The 21278-nt window shown below is 33.6% G+C and overlaps 1 protein-coding gene across 4 annotated transcripts in view; it reads right to left on the reverse strand.

Moving 5' to 3' along the window:
• Positions 1-21044, reverse strand: part of LOC123559881 (proteoglycan 4-like) — a 32406-nt gene extending 11362 nt beyond the window's left edge. Inside the window, exons 1-3 of one of the 4 annotated variants that reach the window (XM_053552162.1) lie at positions 20875-21044; positions 5014-5061; positions 2318-2377 (exon numbers count right to left, since the gene is read on the reverse strand). In XM_053552162.1, coding sequence (XP_053408137.1) covers positions 2318-2377; positions 5014-5061; positions 20875-20920 — 154 coding nt within the window. In that variant the 5' untranslated portion in view covers positions 20921-21044. The remainder of the gene's footprint in view (positions 1-2317; positions 2378-5013; positions 5062-20874) is intronic. The other 3 variants (XM_045352003.2, XM_053552163.1, XM_045352004.2) reach the window with 3 other exon arrangements.
• Between the last annotated feature and the right edge of the window lie 234 nt (positions 21045-21278).

Below are 21278 nucleotides of genomic sequence, written 5' to 3' on the forward strand. Positions count from 1 at the left end.
TCTATGCACTGGCTATGAAAAAAATTGCCACCTCACTTTCCCTTAGTAATGGACCTTTAAATTATCAGATTATTTATGTTACCGCCTATGTACAAATCTTTCAAATAAATGAGCCGCTTATAATGCCATGTTATGCATTATTTCAACATTTAAAACTGCTTTAGACGGAAGAGGTCATGAGACTATGTGGCAAATATCTTTTCGTTCAAACTGAATTCCTTGTAGACAAATAAATTTAAAGAAAAGCAACGTTAGTTGGGGATCAAGTTAATCTGAATACATTTTATTATAAAAGTAACGGTGTGAATAGATGTTTTCCAAACTTTATCATCAAAGTTCCATTTTTTCGATTGCCTACAAAACGTGTTCAGTATATATGAATATTTTTTTTAAAACCTTTTGAAAAAAAGTGCACCCACATCCCATCTCCTCCAACAGCACTGAATATTTCTTCCGTAACGTCGTTAACGTTACTGTATGTAGGACAACAATTCAATTCCAGTAAGTGGAACCATTTTTACTAGGTTAATACAATAATGCAGCTACTACTAACACCTAAACTTGCTCTTGTATCAAATATTACGCTCCATAACCTTTATTTTCCATTAACCATTCTACATTTTTTCTTTTACAAGTTATATTGTTATATTTTCAACCATTAAGTGGTACTGTTCTACGCTAATGTTATGAATGTATGTTTTTCTACCAAAATAAAGTACAGACACCTTAATGTTAGGCACAACAAGCTCTTTGTGACTGTATGAGGGCATATGCACTCGTGTGAAATGTACTTGCTTGTTTAAAACGTAACGAAATACTGTAGAACCCTGCGTTAAAACTACCCGTACGTTAAAACGGTCGACCTTCTTTAAAAATGAAATTTCATTGATCGTTCCACCCAAAAAATGAGACCTTGCTCTTACGTAATACGACCAGTTGTTTCCGACCAATCTGTATATTTGTGCGTATTCTAACCCCAAGTCTGAGACCAAGTGTCCATGATTATGATAAAATACATAACACTTCGAATTGCCTTTAGACGTATTCATTCTACACTATGGGGTTCACGGAAAATTGATATTGCTCATGGGAGACTAAAACATTTGCAACACCCCACGCTACTTTGTAAAAACCTTAAAAGGAGAACTTTTTATTTCGCCAACATTTCGATCACCCTTCGGCTAAGGATATCTCAGACAAAGTGATAGGTATACAAAAAGTGCATATACAACCTCATTGACACAGTAAATATACACCGATGTGTTAAACTATAATATCTTATCATGTCCAAAATATCAGCGGGGTCAGTCAAAAACTCTCATACGACCAATATAACATGTTATTGTTTTCTCAGGCATTTGTACGAAGGCATTCGTACCAGTACGAAAATGAAGTGCAATCAAAGTTACATATAGACTTCTCGCCATAAAAAACGAAAGTTTCACATTTCCGTATTAAACAGAATTATTTCAAATATAGTTTACAGATATATTTTATTGAAATTATTGCTATTGAAATGAAAAGATTGTTTCAGATGCTTTAACATGAAATAAACATGAGTCAACGCTGTTCTAGCGTAAACGTGAACAACGTTAAATTAAACGTATGCCCGAAAGCGGTTTCCTTGCAGACTTCTTTTAATTAAACACGTAATCTCCTTGTTAACACATCTCTAATCTCATGCCAAAACACTCATTACAACAATAATAACATCAGTTTTACACAGAAATGTTTTTTGAAGGAAATTTTTATATACCATTTGCGGTAAATTGTTTTACACAGTGAATAAAATAACGAAATACGCAAATATTTGCGTTCTTAATGGCGTTCTTAATGGTGTTGCGTACAACATATCTCACATGAAAATTCTTTAAATGGCAGTTTACATAATACATTTGTTTAGCAATGACTGAGAAAACAATATACATGTACAGATATTTGGTCTTATACAGTGTAATGGTCTTCGCCGACGAGAAGGGCATGTCCTGCATTCAACGGATGTCCACTCAAAATATGAAAAATAACGCTGATAAACAAAGGAAAACTGATGGAAAACCAAATAGTATAAATACTTTTTGTTTTATCAAATAAAATGTTTTAGAATGAAATGCAAACTTTCATTTAAGAAAAGTCTATAAATCACAGATATACTGCTGATTGTTATGTGCAAGTACCAACACATTTTCACACACAAAATTGTATACTTTGTATTCAAAAAGTTGTAATGCATGAATGAAAGAAAAAATCTAATTTATTATTATTTTTGCAAATAAAACATTCGTTTTCCTTTGTGTTGTTGAACATGATTCCCCGTTACCTTCCCACTCATTCTCTCGCTCACCAGTTGTTTGTGCCTGGCCCTGGTCGACTGTCACGGCTGAAAAATAAAGTGTTAGATGTTTATATACACCGGGAGTTTTCAAAAGTTCATATACCGTATTAGGTATACCTGTAAACGGTGCATGTCGAACACAAGCATCATTCTTGCAAAGCTTCAAAGTCTGGAGAATGCATTCCAAACCAACATAAATAAACCATTACACTGTAAATCTACAAAAAGCTAAAACCGCTTATACATCAGCTGCTTTCTACAACAGAAATATTAGATATACTTCATCCAACACGCACGTCTACCATGCTGACATCTGCTTTTCCTTTCGTTGACGTGCTAGACTACATATTCCATTAAACGCACCTGTCTAATTGCTGACAGTTGCTTTCTTATCCACTTATATGCTTATCTTTATACTGCATTCCACATGCAAACCTACATTCTGTCGCATCAACTGATATGCTGGTCTTGATACTCAATTAAACACAAAAGTCTACCTTGCTTCTTTCGTATCCATTGTTGTGCAGGACTCGATACTTTCTGCAAGAAAAAAATCTACTTTGCTGATATCTCATTTCGTGTCCATTGATGTGCTGGACTAGGTACTTCCTTGAATACTAAGTCTATCTTTCTGACATCTGCTTTCGTATCCTCTGATGTGCTTCACTCGGTACTTCCTTGAACAATAAGTCTATCTTTCTGACATCTGCTTTCGTATCCACTGATGTGCTGGACTCAGTACTTTCTAGAACAATAAGTATGTCTTCCTGATATCTGCTTTCGTATCCACTCAATACTTCCTGGAACAATAAGTATGTATTCCCTACATCTGCGTTCGTATCCACTGATGTCTATCTTTCTTACTTCCTTGAATACTAAGTCTATCTTTCTGACATCTGCTGTCGTGTCCTTTGATGTGCTGAACTCGGTGCTTAGGGTTAGGTTTAGGTAAATAAGTACGTCTTCCCTACATCTGCTGTCGTATCCATTAATGTTTCCTTGAATACTAAGTCTATCTTTCTGACATCTGCGTTCGTATCTATTGATGTGCTGAACTCGATGCTTCCTGCAACGTCTATCTTCCTGACACCTGCTTTCATATCCACTGATGTGCTGGACTTGGTGATTCTTTCAATAATAAAGTCTGTCTTGTTGGAATCTGCTTTCATATTCATTGATGTACTGGACTTAATATTTCATAAAATAATCAAGGTTACCTTGCTGGCATCCTGATTAGTTACCAATGATATGCAACACCCGATAATTCATTCAACACTGAAGTTTACCTTGCTGACATCCATTTTCGTGTGGATTTCATTTCATTTTCGTTTCCCATTACAATTTCTTACCAGTTGCTTTTTAAAGGGCTTTATAAAGCGATTTGATTTGTTGACGTAAGATAAAACTTCAAGAAACACGATTGTACAACTGTCATATTATATTTGCCAAAATACTGATAATTAATTGTTAAAAAACCCTATCATTGTCTGTCAACTTAAAGGGTAATCTATCAAAAGACGTCAGTAACTGACGTGCGTTTATATCATAATTATATCATAATAGCGAATGTGCAAAGTGTTGATTCATAACTATTAGCAGTTGGGTAGGCTTGATGTAAAGCCTGATTAAAAAAGAAACCAACTAAACAATACTAGTAATCAAATTATCTCTTGAATTGCTGAAAAGTGACAGAAAGCCGTTTTACTAAAGCATTGGACGAAAGTAGCACCCTGGTTTTGTTCGCTTTGCCATTTTATACCAGAACTACGATTCATTGACAATAAAGCGCTCGCAACTGTATTTAACAGGAAGAAAGGTTTGACAAATCCAAAGCACAGACTTTGACACAGCACATGTATCCATTCCTGACAATTTCATTGCAAACTCCAGGCGAAACACTACAATCAGTATAGCTATTAACACAACCAGTAGTCCTAAAGATTTTCCTATCTCAGTACAAACAATCTGTAAAATGAAATCTCTAGCATGTGTTTGCGTCATCAAACATTGAAACCGCCACTAAGGCTACCTTAATCTTACCAACGTGTTTGTGTCAGCCGCGCATTAAGCATCTGTTGTGGCTGAAAGGTAAAACAGGCCTGCAAATCTATAAAAAGAAGAATTCCTTTACTCACCTTCCTTGAAAGAAACTCAATTCGTTTTTGAAAAGTATTTTCTATGTTAGAAAAAATGGAAAGACGTCGTTTTTCGTTAGAACACAAATATCAGAAAGCCGATTCAGAGTTCTTCGACAAAAGGTTTGCTTATTTAAAAGATACCGAATTGGACAGGAAGTGCCACATTTAACGATGACGACCCAACACCTGATTGAAAATTAAAAAAGATACACAATATTGCTCTTGCAGACAAATTACATGGTGACAGAATTCATTACTGCACGTTAACAATGCTCAATCGTGCTACGTTATGAAATCACCAAATTGCAGAATATGAACGAATAGGACATATACCTGGTGATTCTTTCTTATTCACCAAGTAACATGTTTTAATCCTGAGAACCAAACAGAAAGCATAATTAAAAGCGTTAAAGGGAAGCTTATTATAATTATTTTAACAGCCACCGCCATCTGAAATATAAAACTGCTTAAAATAAATAGCACAAAAAAAGTCTGTGTCAGTTCAAATCTCTTTTTTTCCGTAGCCATCACCTCCAAGCTTACCAGTTGCTGACTTGGCAGCTTGGCTCCGCACATAGTTGACAGTCAGTGCTGAAATAGAGACCCCACTCACCTTTATGTATACACATGATCAAGGAGCGCAATTTACTAACCAGTAAAGAAAATACGACAAGCTTTCTTATTCATATGTGTTTATACGTTTTTCTACAGTGTATGTAGTTATTTGAAGTTGTTGAAATAGAATAAAATATTATTAAATCAATAACTGTTTACAACCGGTCTAAGCAATTATCGGGTCTCATCAAACAGAAGGCCATATTGGAAATAAGTTGTATGTATACTATGTACTCTTAATATGTCACCTTCTTAAAATAAAATTATTATTATTATTATTATTATCTGAACACAAGGAAAATGCGACATAATATAAGGTGAAATACAAACAATATGTTAGTGCTTATATGTTGTTATAAAATACCACAATATATACGAGTATGTCGTAACTTTCGGGGGATTCTGCCTTTTTCCGCAGCCTTTATTTACACTATGGAACACAACACGACATATGTTTTTATGACAACAAATCGTCAATTCAGTGCGAAATGTGGATAACTCCATTGACTTAAAGATGGACTTACTCACTTTTTGCGCTAAGGTGACGAAATGTTAAATGTGAGTCTTACACTTTATTTAAGCTTGATTGTACAAAAACGACTGACACTTATTTGAATTATTTCAGAGTTAGTTCCCTTGAAAAATCAATACAGCTATCATACGAGCACCAAGAGGGACAAAAGTACCCCGCGGGACACGAATTCTCCGTAGGACACAGTTAAAGAGCAATAAGTACTGTCTTACTTTTGGTTGCGGGTTTATCCCGCTACCAAAGTTAAGTGTATTTCTGACAATCATGTAGCATCTTTATTTGATTCCAAATCACATCCAAAGGATGTTCATGTGCTACACAAAGTAGTCCCATTCATGAACAATGCGGATGAATTATCAATGATCAAGCAGTTCTTATTCATCCTCTATCCATGCACACTGGCCATTTAGATTATATAAGATCTGTCAATGATTAGGTATTCCAGCCATGGTTACATCACTGACTTCCAGCTGTTCATGTAAGGTCAGGAAGAGTTTATCTTAGATATGAGGCATATTAGTATTTGTTTCTTATACATGTATATTTATAGATTGGCATTTAAAGTGAAAATAAATCTAGCAAAACCCGCAACCACCAGACATCTCAATGCTTTGATTATCTTTGCTTTTACCTCCCCAAGTAACTCGTAATTTATAGAGAAAAACACCTGTTTAGTTTTACCAGGGCATTTGTATGATATGACATATTTTGTATACAGTCAAGATTGCAGATCTTTGCAGAGTTCCAAAATAAATGTAGTATTATTAGGAATTTTTATTTCTACTTGGCTTGTTCAACTAAAACAGTCAAATGGCCTTTGCATTGTACAGGGATGATTTAAACACGTTGCATTTCAATATTCTTGTTTGTCCTAGTTTTGTTTCATGAAAAATTATAGCGACAGTTCACACTATAGATCATTTCAAAAGATTGACGCGGAGAATAATTAAGTCAGAAAGTCAGAAATAATTATGATTTAAGAATACGTTATAGCTTTTGCTATTTATGCGTGGTCCAGTGGAAGATATTCAGTGAAGAAGTAAAGGTATTCGACATAACGAATTTATTATTTTATTATAACAAATTGCTCTGTATGAAATTGAATAACAAAGCAATGTTTAAGCATGTAGATGAGCACGTATACTGAATAGAACAGAACAGAATAGAATAGAACAGGATAGAACTGAACTGAATTCGGTTCAGTACAATACAATACAATACAATACCATACCATACCAAACCATACCATACCATACCATACCATACAATACAATACAATACAATACAATACAATACAATACAAACAATACAATACAATACAAACAATACAATACAATACAATTCAATGCAATTAAGGTTATATCAGTATAATGCTTATTTAGATATCGATAAAACAAACCGGGGAACTAAGATTTATTTTTCATCATAGGATGTTTGTTAATTAAAGAGTATCATGAAATTTCAGATTAAAGTTTCTATTCAGGCTACAACAGAGTGATTGCTTCCGCTTAAACAATATATTAAAGTATGTATTTCCTGCCATAGAGATGCGCAGAATATCCATACTAACCAGCAGTGGTCTTAGAGCGTGTTAAAGACCCACCACAACATAATGACCTACTTTTTCTAACCATAATGAACTTCGTGAAAATCATTTTCTGTTAATACAAGTATAATACCTAATGGACGGATAGCTCAGTGGTTTGCACACTGGCCTTCCAATCCTGAGGTCGGGGGTTCGATTCCCGGCAGTTACTCGGGAATTTTCAGAAACGCTTTTCAGTGTTTCCCACCCAACTAGAGGTGTACTGGTCAGGAACCCAGGCAATCCTTGCGTGTATCAGTGCTATACACTGGGCACGTTAAAGAACCAGGCTGTCTATTCGCAACGAGCTAGGCTAAGTTAGCCGGACAAGCCTGTATCTGATTTCTGATCTCTCTGTCGTGGGGGCTTTGTCTCACTCTGTCCCTCTAGTCAGATCGCTCTGTGTCTGTACTAGTAGAGGATAAATTATGCGCACTGTGATGCTGCATTTAAACTATATAAAGCGCCTTTGAACGTGAAATTGATCATGAAAAGGGCGCTATATAAATCTGGTATAATAATAATAATAATAATAATACAGCTATGTTACAAGTTGATTGTGACAATTTAGGTCATTCCTGAATAAATACGTTTTCACTTCCTCTGCTTACTTATTCAGTCATTCTCCTTTCAGTATAGTTTTATAAGTAACTGTCTAAATTTATCTTACTTAACCCTTAGTCTGCTGGCGGCAAGTGATTCTGCCTTTGCGACCAGTGCAGACCAAGATCAGCCTGCACATCCGTGCAGTCTGATCATGGTCTGCACTGTTCCCTATTCAGTCAGTATCTTTTTTGGTAAACACCCCTTTTAACAGGTAATGGTACTGTCCAAATTGAAAGATGGACAAGTTCATTATAGAAATTTAGCAGGGTAAGGGTTAATATCAAATACTGTGCACACTGCTTCATTAATTCAATAAACAGTTTAGAAATTAAACACACAGTCTTGGCCTAGTAACTGCAACTGTCAGTTATCAAATAGATACTGGTTCTTCTTAATTTGTTCATGCAAATTATGTATAGTTACCATCATGGGCACATAAAAGAATAAGTTATTATATGGTGGGTCTTTAAATCTAAACAGCCAAAAATGGCATATACAGTGCCTGTATCTTACAAAAGAGTAGAGAGGAAATGCTATTAACTAACTCTCTTATCAGACCAAAGTTAATACAATTTCACTTATTCTCTAGCATACATTACACAAACTTAAAAGTTACGAATATATAACGACAAATAAAACTCTCAGCTAAAAACTTCTGGCAAAAACTCAAAACCTTAAAACAGATTGTAGTATGGCGGATATAAACAACGACATGTTTATGACAAAATGATATTATTTATTATGCTCTTATACCGTTTCTATTTTAGAAGACAATTTTATGACACAATGCTCACGACTATTTGCTGAATTAATCTCCGTTTTAATCTGGTAAATGCGTTATATGGTTGTTAATTGTTTGATATTTTTGAAAAGTTGGAGAGATATTTTGATTTGCGCGAGTCAAAGTAGAGTAAAAATCCTTTAAATCTAATATTGTTTGAACAATACTTGTATATTGTATATTCTATTGTATACATATGATTTACATAAGGTTGTATCTAACAAAAAAAAACAAGAGGGCCATGATGGCCCTATATCGCTCACCTGTTATCATTGCACTTCTTGTCCTCAGAAAAAATATCTAAGTCCAAAGGATAGGAACAACAAAGGGAAGAAAGTTAACCAAAAAGAAAGAAAAATTCTTAAAAGGTACAGATATGTCAAAATACACCTAAAAATTGGAGGTACCATCCATGTTGTACCACAGAAAAGTGGTCTCGGTTTTAGCCAATAATAAAAAAGTTACTAAAAGTAAGCCATTTATAGTAACGTAAAAGGGAAGTTATTAAAAAGAAAATTATTGTAAGTGAACAAAAGAAGGAATCTGTTGACATAAATGAAATTTCAGATCAGTATCTTCATTAGTTACGAAGATATACCAATTTTAATTTGAAATAAAGGGAGGTAATTTGACACAACATATGTCCATAGTTATCTACCCTGATTGGCTCAGTCCAACTAATGACAATAATGAAATTTCAAATAAGTCCTATAAGTACTTACTGATATAAATCCATTTTGATTACAATCAGGGGAGGTAATCAGATATAAAATAACCTACGATTGGATCTGATTTGTCATGGAATCCAAGATTTATTGTTGTTGAAGATATTTTGGAAGTTTGTATCAAATAAAACCATAAATGAAGTCTCTATATGGCTGCAAAAGCCAAAATAGCCAATTTTGGACCTTTAAGGGGCCATAACTCTGGAACCCATGATGGAATCTGGCCAGTTCAAGAAAGGATCCAAGATCTTGTGGTGATACAAGTTGTGTGCAAATTTGGTTAAAATCAAATCATAAATGAAGCTGCTATTGTGCAGACAAGGTCAAAATAGCTAATTTTGGCCTTTCAGGGGCCATAACTCTGGAACACATTAAGGGGTCTGGCCAGTCCAACAAAAGAAATGAGATCTTATAGCGACACAAGTTTTGTGCAAGTTTGATTAAATTCAAATCATAAATGAAGCTGCTATTGTGCAGACAAGGTCAAAATAGTTAATTCTGGCCCTTTCAGGGGCCATAACTCTGGGACCCATAATGGAATCTCGCCAGTTCAAGAAAGGATCCAAGATCTTATAGTGATACAAGTTGTGTGCAAGTTTGGTTAAAACAAAATCATAAATGAAGCTGCTATTGTGCAGACAAGGTCAAAATAGCTGATTCTAGCCCTTTCAGGGGCCATAACTCTGGAACCCATAATGGAATCTCGCCAGTTCAAGAAAGGATCCAAGATCTTATAGTGATACAAGTTGTGTGCAAGATTGGTTAAAATAAAATCATAAAAGAAGCTGCTATTGTGCAGACAAGGTCAAAATAGCTAATTCTGGCCCTTTCAGGGGCCATAACTCTGGAACCCATAATGGAATCTGGCCAGTTCAAGAAAGGATCGAAGATCTTATGGTGATACAAGTTGTGTGCCAGTTTGGTAAAAATCAAATCATAAATAAAGTTGCTATTGTGCAGACAACGTCAAAATACCTAATTTTGGCCCTTTCAGGGGCCATAACTCTTGAACCCATGACGGGATCTGGCCAGTTCAAGAAAGGAACCGAGATCTTATGGTGATACAAGTTGTGTGCAAGTTTGGTTAAAATAAAATCATTAATGAAACCACTATCGTGCAGACAAGAAATTGTTGACGCACGCACGGACGCACGAGACGGACGGACGCACAGACTGACGACGGACGACGGACGAAGGGTGATCACAAAAGCTCACCTTGTCACTATGTGACAGGTGAGCTAAAGAAACAACAACTGAAGAAAAAAAATTCAATGTTGTTAATAATAGCGGAATTCCTTTTTATTATATACCGAATGCACTTGACAGTCGCTAGATTTTCTACCATAACACTCTTTGAATGACATCTTTTACAGAAAGGGCATTTATGATCAGACCAGTGTGAATATTTTTGCTTTTATTACTAGATACATGTATAACATCAAAGAAAACAACAGAATTTTATACTATGTTAAGTGCGTTATATTTCGTTTTTTTTTGCACTTTTTATAATTTTGTTTTTGTTTGCATTTTTTTATTGACTGCTTTTACCGATTTGTGTGTGCCAAGGCATTGTTTATGTATTTTGCTTATTCGATCTATGTAAGAACTGACCGCCTACAGCAACGAACAGTGTACTACAGGTCTTTATTAATGACATGACCGTGAAATATGCAAATGTATAAAATCATAAAAAATGACCCATGCTTGATGTTATAACATTCCGTAAGTACCAAATGGACAATGTTAATCACCTGTCACCAAGTAATTTGTTTGTGTGTGAATAATTTTCCCATAACGGTAGTCATGATACAGACTTTATGTGCGTCTTTTGTATGTCTTTTTTTTGTGACAATTTGTAAAAAGATTTCATCAGCTTTCCTTTTTGTAGAATTCGTTATGAAGAAATTTTCAATGATTATCGACGAGTGTAGTTTTAGTGTGCACTTTAAACAGAACTGCGTAAGGTCGTGCATATTTAATGAAAGTAGTCCTGCAACATACAATACCAAAGGTACAATACGGATTTTTCTGCCTGTTCGTATTTCCTTGTGAAATAATGACGTATTTTTGACAGAATTTATTTAGGTATATAAAAAAAGTTGTAACTTATTTTGTTTAACAAAACAAGCACATTTAATGCAAAATAACATTTCTTTTTCCGAAAGACATTGACTATATTAGATAGTGCCAGACTGTATGTCAACACAAAGATTAAATGTCAACTTTTGAAAAATATTTATCTTTACATTTTTAAACAAAACTGCAGTCACCTCTTGTTGTTCATAAACACACTTTACAAATGTAAAAGACAAATATTCATAAATACTACATATGTTTTTATGAAAACCTGTCAACTTAATATCTAGACTGTCTTTAGTATGACGTGTGAATGAGTAATTATATCATCAAAGTAAATGTATACAGCTTTTATTTTTTATGTTATGACATTTACTTGTATGACCTTATTTTTGATGTTTGAATTGAAATATTTTTTCTGAGGTTTTCAGACATCTTGGCTATAAAGTAACCGTGTTTATAGTAACAGACATTCCTTGGTATGGAGATGTTTATATTTCCGAGTTTTATAGCTTTCAAAATAATCATTCAAGGCAAACGAACAGTAGAAAATAATATCAACAAAAAAATGAATGATAAAAATGCAGTGTATAAACAAAAGCTATAACACTGGCACTTGAACTTCTAAGTTGATTTTTGTCTACGCTCATATATTTATAGCATCAATGATGTTTTTATCCGTCCCTTTCTTTGCAAAGACGGAGAATGCAAGCAAAGTAAAGGCATACAAAACTGACAGATGGTTTCTTTCTGTCGTGCACTATCATCCATACGTGGCATACAACCCGTTATTAGGATTTTTCTGATTTCAAAGTTAATTCATCTGTTAATTCAATTTGTTAACGTGCTCTTTTTATATGTCTTTGACAATGGTGACTGGTCGGGATGAATACTGAAATAAATATGAATTACATAAAATAGTATTTTTTGTTCATGGATAAAGATTATATGAAGTTTGTGCAACACGTAAAGTTATACTTTTGGTTGTCCAAGATTATATGATTTACGCGACACGGAAATAATATATTTGGTTGAGTCAAGATAATATGAAGTTTTGTGCGTAGGTGAAATTTTTACCATATTCTAAATTTCCCTGTACCTTTCCTGCATACTAAAACTACACGTAAGTGTAAAAATGATCGTTCTGCGGTGACAAAATTTGAGATATTAACATTCAAGGGAGCAGACCCACAAAAAAAGAAAACAATAATTTTCTTTCAAAGCATGACAAATACAATAAATACGATGGCAATAATACTAACATTCAAGGGAGCAGACCCTCAAAAAATAGAAAAACCAAAGCATAACAAATAAAATAAATACGATAAAAATCTGTGTTTATATTGTTGTGATGTGAGTAGCAGTACAACAGATGAACAAATTTTGAAACCGAAATACATTATTCTATAAAGGAATCATGCTTTGATATCAGATACATACGTCTGGCTCAAAACAACAACTATTAAACAAGACCAAAAGGCTACACTTCGTGGCGCATATATTATATGTCAAATCCTTATTGTTTCCCTTTTACAAAAAATATTAATTTTCCAACTGTAACAGCCAAACGGGAATATTAAAATAAACTTTGCGCACAAAGATGCGCAATGGAAACTATCGGATGCGCCTTTAAGGGATATGCCACAGTATAAATAAGTTAATGAACTATTTGATAGACTTGAGCAAATGGAACAAGTTTGATACAAGGACACTTTTGGGAAAATCCAGTCATTACCTTTTTCAATAAAAAGTATAAACAGTAGATAGTATTTGGCTATAACTTTGTTCGACCAAGGAAACCGGTTGAGAACTTTACACAAGAGGCCACTGAGAAAGCAGTATCAATAGCAATGCTGTTCTAATTATTCCTGCAAGCCTTAAATAAAATCAGGCTTTTAATAATTAAGGGTATGGTTGAGCTCAGAAGTGTCAAACTCTTTGACCACCTCGACTATACAGATTTACCCTAAAACAGAGAATAAGTTATCAAAAACTTGTTTGACATCTTATGACCTTGACCTTGTAGAAAAGTTCTAGCGAGTTATATCTGATAACTTCTTCTAAAACCAACCATTAAAATAATATCAGAAAAAAAGTGACATAACGACCGAACCAAAAAGTAGAGAATGAAAGTCTCGATGACAGCTTCAAAACCTTGACTTAGTAGAAAAACGGATGAGTACTAAGCACAGCATAACGCAATATTGTGATTAATATTAATACCAAGTTTAATAAAAAAAAAATTGGAATGGAATAAAGACTCGTTCAAAAAAGTGCAGTATTTATAACATGTTTTCATCGTTCATGACTTCCACATTGAGGAAGAAGGAGTGGGAATTTGCCAAACGCAATCAACTATCTTATAATAACAATTATACGAACTCAGATATAAATCGGAATGAAGGTAACAAAAACACGGAGCAGACAAGGAAAGCATTTTAAGACCTTTTTTCGAGCTGTTCCAACCTTAAGACAGATATAAGAATACACAGAAGACAAAAGAACAAGTCTATTCAGAAGGTCATTTTTGTCCAATGTTTCATATCAATCTTCTTTTAAATGTCAAGATTATGATATGTTTACGATTACATCTACGACACCTAGAATTTGAAGAAACAACAATGAAAACGTGTTTACCTGTTATATAAAGCATTCGAATTACTAGAATTGTTTCTTGTATTGTTTTTCACTCGACTAAAAACACACACATACACACACACATACACAAAGTCAAACATACAGACAAGGATGACAAAACAAAGGGACCCATCCATTAGGGCACCGCTTTGGAACCGTTTTTGGAAAAATACAATTTGGGAATTTAATTTCATTAATGGCGCACCACCAACCTCACGAATTCTAATTATAGGTTATTAGATTTGTATCGAGAGATATGCATGAGTTCTGCAGCGGAAATATTGCGCAACTTCAGGAACGCAATATTAGTCCGCGAACGAATGAGTGCATATTTCTCGATGCAACTCTAATAATCACATTTACACTTAAAACTATAATATAAATGATACAATTGTGTTATAAAGCCTGAATGAAATTGAAAATATCGTCATAAAAGAACTTTTAAAGGCGAAAGAAATCCGACTTCTCCGAAAAAGAAGTAATCGAATATGATATTTGTATGTAATGGCTTGTTTAATGCATTTTACAGTATGATCTCTGGATGTAGTGAGTTGTTCAAGACATTCTGCAGTATGGTCACTGTATATAGTTAAGGTATTCTGCGTTATGATTTTTGGATGTAATAAATTTTTAAGGCATTCTGCCAAACGATCTCTGTAGTTAGTGACTGTAAAGACATTCTGCAATATGATCTCTGGATGCAGCCAACTGTTTAAAGCAATATATTGATGTTCGTTTTACGTCTTCAGCATTTCTAAATTGTGTAAAGACAGGTTAAAGTCTTTTTGTTCAAATGACATATATATGTTCAAATCGGACATATGCTAATTGCACCGGATGTTTCACGACATATGATGTAACAATGCAGTATAAATTAATCATTTAACAATTAATAAAACTTGTCTAGAAGTTAAATATCAATGTTCAAATATGAGAATGTTATAAACGACAACTTGTCAGACTGTCAAGCTATTAAAGCATTAATTTGATATTCAGTTTGCACCTAATTTCGCAATAATTCCAAACCAAGAAACTTTTAAAAGTGAGAAAAATCTGCCTGATACTCTTATCTGTACTTACACCTTACCTTATTCCTAATTCATGTGACTATAGAGTTTGTATAAATAAGTAAATCAGCCGATGATTTGTGGCAATAGTGGCTTTAAACAACACTGCAGACAGAATAAGAAGTAAATCAGCCAATGATTTGTAGTTATTCCAAATTTATTTATAGCAAGATGACAAGTGCTTTTTTGAATCTCTTAAGTACTTGATCTAGATGACCTTGACCTCATTACCTACAATGATTTACATATATTATATTTCATCCTTAACACATGCGTTTTGACGTCTTCTTATAAATCATACGGGTTTCTTACGAAAATAACCAAATTTATTTTTGACAAAAAATAAATACACGTCCGTCTTTTATGAGCACGTATATATTTGTTTAAACGTGGGTCTTAAATAAATAAGTCAAGTTAAACAAAATGTCGGCCCTTGTGCAATTTAGTTAATTATGTTTTCAATTTGTGCACAGGAAACAACTATTTGCCTATGGAACATTTGTATATACACATAGGTGTGCCATCACTTCGAAAGTGTGTCATTTACAAAGTGTGAAACCATTAAAGGATGACACTAAAAATGACCATTAAAGTTTGCATAATACTTAACAGAAATAAGCACCATATGCCAAATAAGAAATGTAAACCAGATCAACAAGGCTGTAACACTAAAAGGGAAAATAAAATTGTGTTTAAAATTTAATAGAAATGAAAACTAGACTGGAAAAAAAGCTATTTGGAGTTCTGCATTTGTTCTATTTTCCTAAAGGATCTTCTAATAATTTCATTAACCGTACACTGCACCAGTATAAGTGCGGTGCAGCGTTACAGATGGAACACGTACAGTTCGCTAAGCGGTGCATTTTACACTACGTTCGCATATACGTAGAGAAATAGTGACGTCACCCTCCATGTATAGAATGAAGACGATGTCAGTGGGAGTGAGGGATGTTGAACATTTCATTACTGCTCATGAACAGTCCCAATCTAACAAAGTCTGGTATTATTTTGCTTGGTTGCCTTTTATTCTTCCAGAAGATCTTCCTGTAAACTGAATTATATTTAATGTGACCTATATTAGTTGATTCGTTAACGCAAGTTCTTAACATGACTTAAGTATGTGAAGTTAGAATATTACATAAAAATACTACATATTCCACATTACGGTTTGGACATTCCTCATTTTTACTACGGTCAAGGTAAGTTGATTAGATTTGTCGTCAATTTTTTTATTAGACGATTTGTTACATGTTTTCGCGACTTCTCATAAAGTCATAGCGACTATCATAGAAAGTTTTCATCAGACGAAAGGGTCCTTTCTGTGTCCTATAATCAATTTAGTAAAACAGAATAGATTAATCATGAATCTATTACATGCGAATCCCTTTAAGATCCGTTTTGTATCTAAATTACATAATTAGTAAATAATTCTTTATTTACCCTTTATATAAGTAGTCGTGCAGATGACATAAACCTTTCATTCATGACAGATATTCACTTAAAATACTATATAAGGAAACTGCATTTGTATATAATAAATCACATGTTAAGGCTTTACTTCATCCTGAGAAAAATTAACGTAGGAGATAAAGCCAGTAAATATTTCGTCTGAAATTCTACACACATATTTTGCAATACACTACTTATGTATTTTTTTTTACGTTTCCGAATGTTTTTAACCATTATTATTTCAATATTTATCTTGAATATTGTTATTATTATTGATTCTGAGAGAGTTTACTAAAAAAAGAACCACTAAAAAGCTTATAGAATAAGGTCAGTAATTCGTCGAAATGTGTCGTGTTATCGAAGAAGTCATAAAATGATCCTATTTTCCATTTCGCGCAAATTCGTGTAGAACGAGTGCTTAATCACCATTTCACTACTAGAATCATTCTACTGAATGAGACGGTTCATGTTCATATACCACTGCATGTTGCAGATCAACGAGTAGGTTATTGCGCGGACAGAGCAATATGCGCATTTAGGACAGACCACAACTGCTGCTTTCATGACTACTAACCCCCTGAATTTCTTTTCATTTTTTCGTTAGTTTGTGATAGAACTTTCATGAAAAATAGGTGTAGGAAAAAGTGATGTTCTCTAAAGATACGTAAAGACGATCTGAAGTTGTCGTTTTTTTATATGAAACAAAGAAGGATTTGAATTACTGACTTTTAACCTATAGGATTTTTGACTAAACGTTTCGTCACATATTTTCGCGATTTTGTCAGATAACGGCTTTTATATTATGAGTCTGTTAAAAAGATCTGACTTCTGAAACAGTATAAACGTCCGAGGTGATATAAGTGTATATTGATATAAGTGAAATATACAATAGATACATTCATTAATAAAAATAAGTATGCCACTCCTAGTCATATATCACTTGTTATGTAGAATTTTAAAAATATTTTTATGATTTTACTACACCTCAGCAGTAAAGTATTTAATGTCAGAATTGTGACAAGGAAACTTCGGAAGTCTTATATCAAAAAAGCTTAAACGATATTTCATGCTCAAGAATTCCAGCCGCCGAGTGCGTACAAAAGTTAACTATGAAGTGCCTCAGGTTATAATGTTGCATTTTTTTATGTTTCAAGAAGTTCATGTCTGGCCGTCTTCTAAAACGGTCACATAATTGTTTTAATTATTGCGCTATTCGAACAAATTTGGGAAGATGTTGTATATTTATCATTAAATTGAAAGAATTGTTAAAGCAGTAAACTCTTGAAATAAATAAATATAAAATATTCATCACAACAAATTCTATGAGAAGTTCCATTGGAAGAGACCAATGCAGCCAAGCAAAATGATAGCGGACTCGAGTTGACTAAGTCTGTTAATGACTAGTAATAAAATATGAAACACCCCTCACGTCCCCTAGCACCCATTTAAGTGGAACTTTGAATGGAGTCGATAATAAAAAAGATCAGAAAAGGAAATAACACTCAGTCAAAGTACGGGCGGCCATACAGTCCTTGAAGCTGGCATAATGCTTAAGGTTTATATCAACAGTCTGGATGTGTTTTGAATAAAAACAAAATATTGGACTAACAGTAGGACAAGTCTTTGTCTAGCATACAAAATGACTTTGATAAAATATCTCTGACTTGAAGCATAGAGAGCACAGAGCAAATACAAGTAATGCATTTCAAACTGTCAAAAATTAGCAGGGTTTCATACATATATACTGTAATACATCAACAGTGATCACTTCAAAGGAAATGCGAGTTTGTACAGCAATATCACAGTGGGCATATTACAACATACAATATATTGAAAATATGGGCAAAGCCTGCAAATCTTTCTGGTAATTGAAGTGTTAAAGCATTCAAGGCAATATTTATTGGCTTCTGCTTTGTATCATATGTATGTATAAACTAAAGAAGAAACGTTACATTTCATATTATCAATTCAACATCAATTACTATCCAAATTTAGAAATACGTATGAAAAGACTTATTCACTCATTCTTCCACTTTGATACTACTAGGTCAGTTTACAAACGGTGGGGAAAAAAACCGTATACAGTATACAAGTAATATCTTAACCAATGCCACTGATAAATATAAACTTAGATCGTATATCATCCAAGCGTTCACGATAGGCTTTGATAGGTGCAACATCTTTGCGCAAATATAATTATTATACATCGTGACCAACAAGACCAAAATAAATATATCTTTGAAACATTTTCTCACTGCTCTAACTTTATAGAAGCAAATACATAAATTGACAAACAGATATCGGTTTACCATATATTAATACATATATCTTAGCTAATTCGGTGTTTACAAGTGATACCTGTTAAAAACAGTATCTCATGATCTATCAGTATGTGTTGTGAAATTGTCTTTTATCTAAGCTATAGGCGATTGTGCATATCTCTTTGTAAAAGCGTGTTTTTTCGTGCATGGCCAAACATTTGGCCACAAGCTTGGAACCATTTTTACGAACCTATGCAGTCACACATTTAAATCATGGTTTGCCTTGAACTTGGTCTTTTATTTTATGCTAACTATTGAAATACTGCATTCTATCAGCGAAATAAATTCCATATCAGTCACTGGTTATCACTCACACTGTGGGTGATATAGCTCCGCCCCCTTCGCCACCGAATAAGCATAAAATAAAAAGTTTTTTTTTTTTTTTGGTTTTGAATGGATATGGTATATATCTCATCTCGTGGTGATAAAATTTTAACATTTTTACTCGCGCAAATTATTAAAATTGTATCACTTCTCGATGGTATATATACCATATCAACTCAAAACAAAGAAATATCCTCTATTTATCTACCCCTTACCACCCCATCCTCTTTCTGTATTTTGCATACAATTAAAATGTACTTGTTGATGAATTTTTTGAAGCAACTCGTCTACAATATTTGTCCGAAATGTACAGCTATTTTTTGTTGTTGGCCTAATTTGCGATGCATGGCTCTATGTCTGAGATTGGGATGTTATGCTCTGTGCTTCCGGGGAAATTTCTCCTTACCTTTTATCTCTTTTTTTAACTGAATAGTGTTATGACAGACAACAAGTGCAACTTGACCACGACAAGTAAAGCTTGTATTCGGATTGGTTTTTTGTTCTAATATGCAGAAATAAGGTCGCCATGGATTTATTATTTACACGTTTTTGACGTCGAAACAATAACAGGGTCACGTGACCTTGATATGTCAAACATTAATGAAAGTTATTACGGAAAACATATTACACTAATTATGACCTTTGTTACTACTGCTGCTCATTTACAAAAAAAGTTGATAAATGGTTCAAGAAAATAATGAAAAAAAAATAGTCAAACGGGCATTTTCGACATAAACAACAATTTAATTATAGGTGTCATGGAATATAAAAAAAAATGTTTATGAAATGAATCAGATTTTATATGCGAAACTACGCATATCTCCTTTGCGAACTATTACGGCCAAGCATAACCAATTAACAATATGCGTGTAACACATGTATACATACGCTGAAAGTTCACTTGATTAGATGCACTGTAAATGGACAATATGATTGAATAAAACTGACATTTACACCCTTCAAACATACCACAACAGACAGGTAGGCGCAATTACGTACTCAAAATAACAGTTTTCCTGCATAGAGACCTATGTAGGTGTAATTGAAATACACGCAATGAATGTTGTAGAATATACCAGTTATGACCGGAAGCCGCTTAAACATTGAAACAAATTAACAACATTCTAAACCTTCATGTCACATTGATTATGCCATAAGTCCTTTATTTATTTCTGTTAAATCCAGCGTCTGAATCGTCATAAATTTATATCCAGATTATAACAAAAGTCACATTTCAAAATAAGATAACATCCAATGCGTAGCATCCCGAAATGCGTTTTTTTTTCGCTGAAAGGAAATAGTTAGTAACAGACATATACTATTTTACGAAATAATGATAGTATTATGCTAATAGTCAAAGTTAGTAATATATTCTTATTAAATCAATTACAGATTTGTTTATTTTGCCATTTTTTACTTCTTATTTTTTGTGAATCATCTTCGTTAACAAATGGAAGTTATTTGAAACATCATTTTTGTAGGTATTATGATAAAAAATTGTCAAGTTCTAAGACTATGCTGAACTTTCTTTTCGAGACAAATATAGAATTTTTATTGTAAAAATGATCTACAAAAATATTTGTAGTTATTTGAAACAACAAATACAAATGTTTAAATCTAAACTATTTTGATTAACTGTGACTTCGTGAGTAAAAGGTTTAGTATCAAAATACTGAAATCACTTACCAATACAAAACAAGAGAACTAATACGGATCCTACTGAAACGGCCATGTCTGCTCTTGAATAGTAAACCTCCAATAATGGCACCTTGTATCACTCCTAGTGTACCGTTTTTGTATTTTATTCAACGCTCCGCTGCGTCTAAATTTTCCGTGACTGTTGCTATTCTGTGTGCTTGGATGTCAGTTAAGCTGTCAAGATGTAGACAGGTAAGGCTTTGTCTTGTTCACGTCAACTTCGCGCCACAATAACACATTGTCTCTACATACACTATACCCTACCGTATGAATAAAACTGCCGTGTCGTTAAGATGGGTTGAAACGCTTAATAAAATGACAATTGTGTTCTCATAATTAACAACTCCCGTTACAAATTAATACAAGTACATGTGTAATAGATTTTTACGCAA

Source organism: Mercenaria mercenaria, chromosome 10 (genome assembly GCF_021730395.1).
Source record: "Mercenaria mercenaria strain notata chromosome 10, MADL_Memer_1, whole genome shotgun sequence".
NCBI lineage: Eukaryota > Metazoa > Mollusca > Bivalvia > Venerida > Veneridae > Mercenaria > Mercenaria mercenaria.